At 37.6% G+C, this 11,256-nt stretch overlaps 1 protein-coding gene across 2 annotated transcripts in view; it reads right to left on the bottom strand.

Annotated features, from left to right (window-relative positions):
- Positions 1–630: 630 nt before the first annotated feature.
- Positions 631–11,256, bottom strand: part of LOC135479063 (cyclic AMP receptor-like protein A) — a 30,692-nt gene continuing 20,066 nt past the window's right edge. Inside the window, exon 14 of one of the 2 annotated variants that reach the window (XM_064758781.1) lies at positions 631–757. In XM_064758781.1, the coding sequence (XP_064614851.1) occupies positions 671–757 (87 nt within the window). In that variant the 3' untranslated portion in view covers positions 631–670. Of the gene's footprint in view, positions 758–10,061; positions 10,208–11,256 lie in introns of those variants that run through there. The other variant, XM_064758782.1, reaches the window with a different exon arrangement.

Genomic DNA, 11,256 nt, shown 5'->3' with positions numbered 1-11,256 from the left:
TTGATATACTTTACTGAAGTGTTACGTTTACCATTTGCACTGCCAAAAATATTTTTGAAATTCATATTTTTTTGTGCATGTAAAACTGCAATTTATAACATTATACTTGCAAAAAATATGTTATTTTGGACAAACAATTGCACATTTTCTATGGTCTCCTTCTAAATGCAACACTTCACAAACATGTAAAATATATCGATGTAAACGACACACTATATCACAGGCGATAACAAAATTTCTACAAACAAACCACGCCTGACGACAATATTGAGCATAATCTCTGAAACTGCTTCAGATCTTCCAAGCAATTTCATTCTGAACCAAACCTCATTTAGTTGTCGTTGTAATTTTTCTCCGTGTCTTGGGCCTAAACATAATTAACCATTGTTCTCTTGCAATGAGTGAGGAAAACATTTTTTCTTGCAATGTATGGAAAAAAGTTTCTCTTGCAATGAATGGGGAAAACGTTTTATCTTGTAATGAATGGGGAAAAGGTTATGGTAAATACAGGAGTGAAGACTACACAAATGAGGCACAAATTACTTCAGACCCTCCCCGGGGACCTCTGCCCTGGGTATTATAGAGGCATCGCTTAGCACAGCGGGTCAAGACTCCCACCCTCCCCGGGGACGTCCTCTTCCTTGGAAGGCGAAGCCTCACTCAGTAATTGTCATTCTTCCTCCCCAGGGACGTGGTCAGGTAGGGACGGGTACTCCTGGATAACAACCCGCGGGGAGAAGCGATTCTGGATGGCTACCTTTGAACAGAAAAAAAACATGTACAGGTATAGTTCGTACTGTTTGCAGGATTGAAGGGAGATACTGTAATGCAAAAATCCGCTTCTCAATGATTTATTTTTAAATGATATGGTTGACGTGTTTGTTTGTAGAATTAAATTAAGGGGGATAAAGTTCATGCAATGCGTAGATAATTCTCATCACGAGGAATGTTCAAAATGACAGGAGCGATGTGTTTCCATGGAGAAGTGAAGTGAGAAACATCCCGCTGCCCAAAATGACACGTGCATCTGATCACACGGTCTTTGCAAATCTTAGTCGAAAGCCGGATTTCGATTTGTTTGAGTTTCACTCCTTTACACTCGCGTTAAGATAGATTAGGTTTTATCATACATCAGACAAAATACTCCGCTCTTCACTGGACAAATACGGCCACGTGCGGTACAGATATATTCTCTAATCATGCAGACGACGTCAAATGTGTCGGCTGAGAAGTTTATCTCCCTTTCTTGGGGGGTCCAACAACGGTCACATCGCTGAAGCGATTCACCTATAACTCGGGCTTCTACACTGAATTGATGGATCTTTGGAAAATAAATTCGTTACATGGTGACTCAGGGATAGGATACGGAAATATATGGTGTCAATGATCCTCATATTGGGCTCATGATATGAAGAATATTGACACCATGTATTTGCGTATCCTATCAATGAGTCATCATGTAACTAATAATATCTCGATGGTTTCTCCCCGTAGCAGGCTGATATCCATACAGGCATGTATGTTTGGGGTTTAATGAATGTCGTCTTTAACAATTTTCAGCCGTATGACGACGGCGAGCCAATAAATGTAAGTGCATGTATTATGTCTTCTTTTGACAGGGCGAGTCTATTCCGACAAAGCGCTGCTGTCACTGAAGCATCATGCCAAAGATACCAAATATATCATGTGGGCATAAAAAAATGGGCCGTACTTTGACACTCAATATCTTCGAAGCCCTCTTACGTCACCATCTAAAAATTTACACACTAAAAAGCCATTGTGTCCTAGGTACACAGACCAAATTTTAAAATTCATCCATAAGGATTTCTGTCCATGGAACCAAAATCAAAATAGAGTCAAAAACGCATGTTTTACTTGAAAAGGTGATCAATTGGTCCTCCATCTTCTCGGCAGACGGCACGTAAACGTTTCTTCCATGAACTGAAGGAGTCCCGAATCTCCTTAAGAGAAATTATTTTCCAGCGTGCTTTTAGTTCATCCTCAGTGAATTTTTCCGTGCGACCCTCATAGGTCCCTGACAGGTGATCACCGGAACGTGGCTATGTTTTCATTTTAACCCTGTGTACAGACTACTCAAGCTATGACCTTGAAAATGGATCAGTATACTAACAAAATCATGCCATCTGAATATCTAAATTTTGAAAGGCTTTGAACAACGGATAATGGAGCAATGCAGCATCAAAGTACGGCCCATTTTTTATGCCCACCTGATATATGACGTCACACCAGTCAGCATTATGCTGACACCGGGCCAACCAGTTCGGTTTCCTTCCTCTAACTTGTCAGTGTTGAACGCCAAGCCAGGCAGCAACAAGTACCATTTCTAAAATTTTTGATGTGACCCGGGTTGCATGATGGCATATAGTATTGTGCTGCTTCACTGAATGATGACATCGAAATAATGACAACAGCCAGCATTATAAAGGGAAGACAAAGTCAGAGCCCTGGGGAAACTCACGACCATTCGCAAGATGCAGGGTGATCTTCCCACATACAACAGGAAAGGAAGCCAGCTGGACATTAACTTGAATGCGCTGTCATCGCACTGTCGTTACGTTTAGACCAAGTAACTTAACGGCCACATCATTTTGGAGCTAAAACCCAGCATAAAATGTCACATTGCATGTGGTTCCAGCTTCTTTTCTTCTTTTAACTACATTTATTATAACATGGGTGCCTCAAAAAAAGTTTCATAAAAAATACGAAAAGTAGACGAAGGCTGTAAAAAATTGAGATGCTGGACGTTTGTCAACTTACGAAGTCCCTGAAGAAAAGCGGTGTCATATGTGCCTCTGGAACATGACGAAGCAGATAATCGGTAAATTACCGTCAACAAAGCTTGCCTAACACCTTGACAAGTCACATAATACAATATGGACTATTTTTACCTCTAGTGCGAAAGATCTCCCCACCAATGAAATTTTCCGCGTGGAACAGATATAGGCAGCCACGAATGTGTATGTAAAGTCCCTTTAACCTTTTCGCTTACACCATAACGAAATGATTTATTAGAGGGGAAGGGAGACTGGCCATCCACAGAAAAACTATCACGCCTTGTTATTTGAGGTTAAATGCGTGGGTTCAGCGGAACCCGCTATCGAACCAGCTTCCTCGTCGATGGCGCTCCAACGGTGTGTAGAAGAGCAGTGTAGATGACAATACAAAACTTCCGTGGACACAAGGAAAAAAGAAAGTAGAAAATTGCTGCATAATCTACGGTTTGAAAAACGAATAAACTGAACAGATCACCAATATAATAAATCAGAAAAATAATTCGAGCAAAGCATCACAATTTACCAACACAATGTGGACAAATGATCGAACCGAGTACAGTTCCAATAAAAAGTGAATGCACAAAATATTAAATGCACAAATATTAAAACACACAAATATAAAATCCACAAAACTTAAAACAGCAAATATAAAATACAAAAACATTAAATAAAGAAAATAAATAAACCAAATAGACCAGTGGGACAAAAACTCTAATATAGACGAAAGAACTAGCACGTTAAACAACTAACCTGCAAACATTTCACTATATAAAGTATACAGCTATGCATAACAATATACAACGTGTGTTAAATCTAAACATTTGGATCGGCGTAAAGGATAATTAACATAAAGGTGTCCTCTGGACAAATCTACGATAACAACTCCAAAAAAATTAGTAGTTCTTAAGTTTTATTTCCATATACGGCGCAAATAAAGGTACATAGTTACATTCTCAACCAGTACAATATACAGTACCTGAAATTATCCAAGACCAGTGCATTTAATCCAGAAAAACTCATTCACAACGTTGCCAAGGCGCGCGCGAAATCGTTCCAGGTATCTCATGTCAACTTCTATACGCCACTTCAAGAAGTGTGTCAAAGTAGAGACGAAGTTGTGTCATGGTGGACCCTAGCAAGTTGTCAGGTTATCTCAACAGGAAGGTTAAAAGGCTATACCGGAGATTTTTGGTCATAAAGCCATATTCGCTAATCAAATCAAATTATTGCATTTCAGGAAATATCTGACTCATTATTGTACTATTTATAGCATCCAAATGATTCTTGTAAAAAAATCATAGTGTAGATCGCGTTATAAATTTGAGGAAGTTTTTTGCCCATTTTAAAAAGGGCGGTATTTTGTGAAAGGCAATTATTTGGGCTACCGTACTGAAAAATAATAGCAAAACATTGACTGCAAGATTTGCGCTGATCGGCTTTTACCAAACATCTTCGGTATAGTCTCTTGAAACAACAACAGTTCAAGAGCTTCATTCCAGCCTCTATGTTGTAAAAGTTATACCTACAAAAACATATGTCATATGCCACTTTCACAAAGATGTCGTACTTGTACGATATCGCACATATAGGACAACGGTACGTTAACAGTGACGTACAAAATATCGTACGACAAATGTACGATAAAAAAAAATGTCGTACACCGCTTTGTGAAAGTGGCCATTATACAAGATTCCTAGAACATCCGTAAACTTGATTTACACTTGTTCTTCCAGAAACTCCAATAACGGAGTGTTTTTCATTTCAGTTTACATGCTATACCCCTATACAGCATCTCCGCTGTAATGACAATATTTAAATTCTGAATGAAGCCCCACACACCATGGAAAATTTGCAGGAGTTCTTTCACATTACAACTCTTCCCATTTGCTCGCACGCTGCGGATGTCGTATCGACTTGTACAACGGTCAGTCGAAAGATACAAGCAGTGAATGAAATACCTCTTGTCTTTCACTCGAAATACTCGAATTTCACTGTTAATTTAACCAGAAATTCCGTTCTCCCAGTGATGCCACAATGTATTGTCATTTTGACACAATACATCTACCCTGTCATATTCAACCTAATCTCCTGTTTGTGTAATACAATCATTATTGAACCAATACGATATGTGTGCTACATTTATCCACACAATGCGCTACAATAACCGAATACATTCACGCATCAATCAAACACGACTTCTGTTCAGTTCACTGATTATTTTTTGACAGTACGTTCAGTCGACATGTTGGTATTGGACAAACTACACCGCGAGAACGCAGATTTTAGAACGAAACCTCCTTAGTTCAGCTCTAATATAAGTACTAAACATCATAACTTCCAGAAAAAGGTAAAAAAAAATCCGTGTTGTTGTTGTTTCAACACGGCTCTGATATTGGAGACAAAATGTTCCTTTTCAAACGTAACAGTTTATCACCAATGTAACATGTACTTTCTAAGTTTCCTAAGTCTTATATGCATTACATATCTAAGCCGAAAAGCATCATAAAATAGCGTGTTACCATTCACAACAGAAACAAGTATTAAAATATGCGAAAGGAAAAAAAAACCCGACTGTCACAATATCTTTTGACACTTGTGAATGTGGCAGCTTTGTTGTTTCTCTCTATACTATGACCCGCATTACATATAATCAAAACGTATAATTAACAAACATACATCAGTAGGTATATAAAAGGCATACCTGGCAAGGTTGTAAGCCTATATAATGCACAATGTTATCTGTAGATATATGATTAAAGGTCACCTACCATATTCCCCTTCCGTATTTGACCCAGAATTTTGACCATAATTAAGATGCTCTGCTGATTTTAGAAAGCTATTTTGAGGCTTGTTTGGAGGGTAGGGCGATATCACCCGGCAAAAATATACATTTTAGCACCAAAAGTAATAATTCCTGACTTTTTATGGCCTCTAAAAATGCAAGTTTTCAGGCGAATATTTCGGGTCAAATACAAGCTACTCACAATGCCATGACATGTCAAAATTTCCAATATTACCAGAGTCATAAACTCGCATGTATATACAGTTGGCATGCAGGATTTGGGCTACAGAATATGAACTCACATAAACTCCGACACGTGCTCGCAAAGACAATGTTAAATATTTTCGTGAACAACTGGGCCAATTGTTAGGATGCAGTTACAAAATGCCCCTAGTGTAACGTTTATTGCCTCATACGAGATACCTAACCACGGTAAAGGCGATTGAATGTTGTAGTGGCTTAGAAAGGCGACCCAGGAACCAGTCTCTTCTAATGGGTCTGTTGTTACTCGACAAGACAACATAAAACAGACACCTTAGAATGTTGGAAAAAGGCAAAATGGATTTAGAGACAAACAAAGTCAGTCAAAGCATGTCAATGCAAGTAGATTAGGTATAAAACGGAAGGCATTAAGGTGTTGAGAGATAAACAAATATAGTAGGAAAGGGAAAACTTGTGACAACATGGCAAAAAACACTGCTAAATAAAATACTTTGTATTAATTGATTAAAAATCAGTGCATAAATTATCACAGATGGTGTGGAGGAAAAAGAACCTACAAATTTCTTCAAAAGCTGTAACATTCTTCAAAACAAAGATAAATAAATAATTAAATGATCCCAAACACTGTGGGTTCATAGACATTTGACATTTTACGATAAAACACTGAACCCCAAGATTAATCAATTCAATCTGTGAAACAATACATGGCTACGTCATCAAATTTCTATGTCAAACAGGTTTAAACTACCTGTTCATTTAGCACAGATTATAATTACATTTATGACAAAAATTAGCCCCTGGCAACATTTATTAAATAACAAATTCAATCTATACTTTATCCCTCAAGCCACATATTGTTTCTGTAATTTGTAACTTTTGTTAACATCAGTACAGAAATGAAACTGTATATTGATGTTACTAACAAAATGATTGGAGAATCAAAAATCTCTAAACACGCAAGGTTTATAGATATTTTTAAATCGCTTTGGTGAAGCCCTAGGCGTGATATGTTTTCAAACAACAGACTTAATACAAACGCATTCACACAACACACGGAGCAGTGCTCCCAGTATGTTGGATGTATTGCTCAATATCGCATCAAACATATCCTAGTTGCCTGCAGAGTTTGCCCATGCTCGGCAAAAGTTCTACACAGACACTTTTATGTTCAATTTACTTGACAGCACTGATGGCGATGCTGTTATTGAATATTTGAAGGCCATTGGCCTATATCATAGAATATTGTATTAATATATATATATATATATATTATGGTTTACTAGTTTTAAATAAGGTTTAGGCTTTTTTAGCTGCTGTTAATCATGCGTGTCTATTTTATTTCATTTTCAATGTTATCATTATCACATAAAACACCTTTCACTGTTTCTTGATTAAAATATGTTCTCGCCAAGATATGGCTGAAATACTGCAGATGTGGGGTTAAGCCCTAATCATTCATTCACACAACACACTTAACATAAATGCATTGGCCCAACACATTTAACACAAGCACATTCACGCAACACACTTCACACAAGCACATTCACACAACACACTTTAATAACACAAGCGCATTCACACAACAAACTTAAAAGAAGCACATTCACAATACAAGCACATTCACACAACACACTTAACACAAGCGCATTGACATAACACAGATGCATCCACACACCGCAAGTGCATTATCACAACACACTAAACACAAGCACATTCACACAGCACAAATGCATCCAAATAACACAAGCACATTTACAACACAAGCGCATTCACACAACACAGCACACGTGTGACATCGCTGCAGTTGGAACCATCAAGTATTTACAGGAGGAACAGAACAGCGATGGCGTATCAAACCTTACTATCACACACACAAGCTAATCAACTGATTGACTGATTGACGGATTGACTGATGAACTTTTTTTTCCCTTATATGACTGCAGTCAGTTTTGCAGGTGAGGAAACTGTGTCTGGAGTAAACCACTGACCTTCACCAGGTGTCTGATAAATCTCCTAACATAAAGATGCAGCTAAAAGGCCAAGAGCAGGATTTGAACCAGGGACCACTTTGGTACTGGGCCTGAGTTCACATCAGACTTTTTTGCATGTTTGCAAGGTGTTCATCCATGCATATTGTGAAAGCATTACTCTGTGTAGACTGATAAAATTGTACTTTTTGTGAAGCCCTGAAATTGGCTAATCCAACTAATGCAGTTTTGCCTTCAAAATCAAATAAAAGTGTCCAAAAACTGCACTGAAAGTTGCTCTTTCACATGTGAAAAGGTTGAGGAAGTAGGGTACATATAACTTTCCTTGGTGACAAAGTAACAGCAGAAACATACTGGTAATAGATAACATCTTACCAATCATTCCTATTCACATACGCTTACATTAATTCAGTCTAAAACTGTGTAAAAAAAAAATAAAATACACATTCCACTTGAAACTCTGTAACATGTACTTACTTAAACACTAGGGAGCATTTGTAGCATGTACTTAAATGGGCCACAGAATCATTTCTGATTGGCTGGTATAAGGGACAGGCAAGTCCAGGGCATGCCTAGTCTAAGCTGAATTTTACATATGGCACATTTATTCAAGCACATTTTAACCTTGGAAACCCCATCTCCACTGTCAGCCAATCAGTGTCGATTCTGTATCGCTTTAAACAATAAAGATCTATATGTACATCTAAAAATAATTAAAACTTAGTAAGCATTCCATACACACTGTAATCCCAACACGTCCCCTGGCACATAAAGTTTTTGATCAATAAACGTCCCCTGGGATATAAAGTTTTTGATCAATAAACGTCCCCTGGGATATAAAGTTTTTGATCGATAAACGTCCCCTTGGATATAAAGTTTTTGATCAATAAACGTCCCCTGGGATATAAAGTTTTTGATCAATAAAGGTCCCCTGGCATATCAAGTTTTTGATCAATAAACGTCCCTTGGCATTTCAAGTTTTTGATCAATAAACCCTACTGCAACATATACTCTGACACAGCGCACGTGAGATTTGTCAAATGAAAATAGGATAAATAATTATCTGATTCGTAAAGCGACATATTTGCAGAGCCAATAGTGAAATCTCATGGACCAATGACAACAAAGATGAATTAGGCAGCTAATAACTAAAAAAAAAAAAAAAATCAAAAGATGAATTAGATTGCTGTAATGACGAAAAAAAATCTACCACGATGAATTAAAATGTTAAAGATAAAACAGAAAGAAAAAAAGAAAAACAGGAAATATCTATTTTTGGTCCCTTACAGAACTGAGAATCAGTTGGAACTTCTACTATTATAAACTAGGCAATCTAAAAAAAAAAGCCTTGAGAATTTGGCCACCAATAATGGCTTGCACAAACATAATCACTGGCAGACATAAATCTAAATGCCTAGGACCAGTCATACTGAGATCTTATTCACTAACAGACATAAATCTAAATGCCTAGGACCAATCATACTGAGAAGGATCTTATTCACTAACAATCATAAATCTAAATGCCTAGGACCAATCATACTGAGAAGATCTTATTCACTAACAACCATAAATCTAAATGCCTAGGACCAGTCATACTGAGAAGGATGTTATTCAATAACACACATAAATCTAAATGCCTAGGACCAATCATACTGAAAAGGATCGTATTCACTAACAGACATAAATCTAAATGCCTAGGACCAATCATAATGAAAAGGATCTTATTCACTAACAGACATAAATTTAAATGCCTAGGACCAGTCATACTGAGAAGGATCTTATTCACTAACAATCATAAATCTAAATGCCTAGAACCAATCATACTGAGAAGATCTTATTCACTAACAAACATAAATCTAAATGCCTAGGACCAGTCATACTGAGAAAAATCTTATTCACTAACAGACATAAATCTAAATGCCTAGGACCAGTCATACTAAGAAGGATCTTATTCACTAACAAACATAAATCTAAATGCCTAGGACCAATCATACTGAGAAGATCTTATTCACTAACAGACATAAATCTAAATGCCTAGGACCAGTCATACTGAGAAGGATCTTATTCACTAAGAGATATGAATCTAGAAACACAAAGGACCAATCAAAGGTCTCTTGTGTCCTGTTGCACAAACTAAGAAGAAGTTGGAACTTATTCTAGCGGTTAGTTTGGAAACTGTAGAGTATATGACCAGCAGAAAGGCTTTGCCCATCAGAAGCACCAGGTAGGATCAATCTGTGTTGACCTTGCTGTTGTTGTTGTTGTTATCTTGACTGTCCTCAGTACAACCTGGAGTAAGAAACGTGGTTGAACTTGGGAAACTGCAGCTCCTGAATAGCCTGTGGGTTGGCTTCCTTAGACCTGTAAGCCACTGGGTATTCCCTGACCTCATGACCTCGAATGTGATTAAGTAGTGCCACCTGGTGTTGAATGTTGGTGGTAAAAAAGTTCATGGTTGTTAAAATGTGAAGAGATCTTCACATAAACAAGTAAACATTTCAATTTAAAATATTATATAATTTAAGATGACAATGAAAGCTATTTGGCTTTCTCTATTGGATTTTGTTTGACACCCTACTCGTTCACAAATTTCGTCCACAAAAGTCCAATTTTAGAGGCCAATAAATGTCACAAATTATTATAATACATAATATACATAATATTTGGTGCTGAAACTGATAATTTTCCAGTAGGATATAATCCCAAGTTCCAAGCAAACCTGAAAATGCTTTTCCAATATCAGTAATATCAATATCTCAGAATCAGAAAAAATCGGCCGGTGAGTCATGGACGAAATTTATGGTCATTTTGGGAGCATGAATTTGATGGCGATCAGATCTGAAGTACATGTATGTGTAGGTCTACAAGCTAGATTCCTGTACCCACACTGTATAGACACTCATAATATAGATGGGTACATCTCATTGTATTTTATACAGATGAGATATACCTGCCAATATTAGGAGCGTAGAGTTAATCGGTAAAACCACCGACCCCTGGCAGTTTAATACCAGACAAGCCCCCTGACATAATGCCGATTTCTTATATTTATTTTCACTGCCTGAATTACGGTAAATGACCTCAAGTTTTGCACTGGGGCTCAGAAAGTGTATCCCAGGATTCAATGTGTTGACCGTGGTTCCGCGACAACTTACAATCACAGGGCTCGAAATCCCCATGTGTCTATTATACCCGTTGATGGCATGATTTTTGCCAATGAAAGGCAAAAAAATAATCTTACCAGGGGCGGGCGACACCTGGGCATATTTGCATACCGCTAATCATAAAACACTTATTTTAATAAATATCCAATCAGCGTTGTCTGAACTTATAACGTGTCAACAACACGGACACATCCTATTTGAATCCTGATACACTGGACTCGCACACCGTGCCACCGAAAAGGGGTCAAAGGTAGTTGCGGCAGTTTTCGGAAACCATGTTTTCTGTGCTTAATGGGGGATCCCGA

Source organism: Liolophura sinensis, chromosome 12 (assembly GCF_032854445.1).
Source record: "Liolophura sinensis isolate JHLJ2023 chromosome 12, CUHK_Ljap_v2, whole genome shotgun sequence".
In the NCBI taxonomy this organism is placed as follows: Eukaryota; Metazoa; Mollusca; class Polyplacophora; order Chitonida; family Chitonidae; genus Liolophura; species Liolophura sinensis.
The sequence above is the reverse complement of the archived record's forward strand: the minus strand, read 5'-3'. Positions and strand labels throughout refer to the sequence as shown.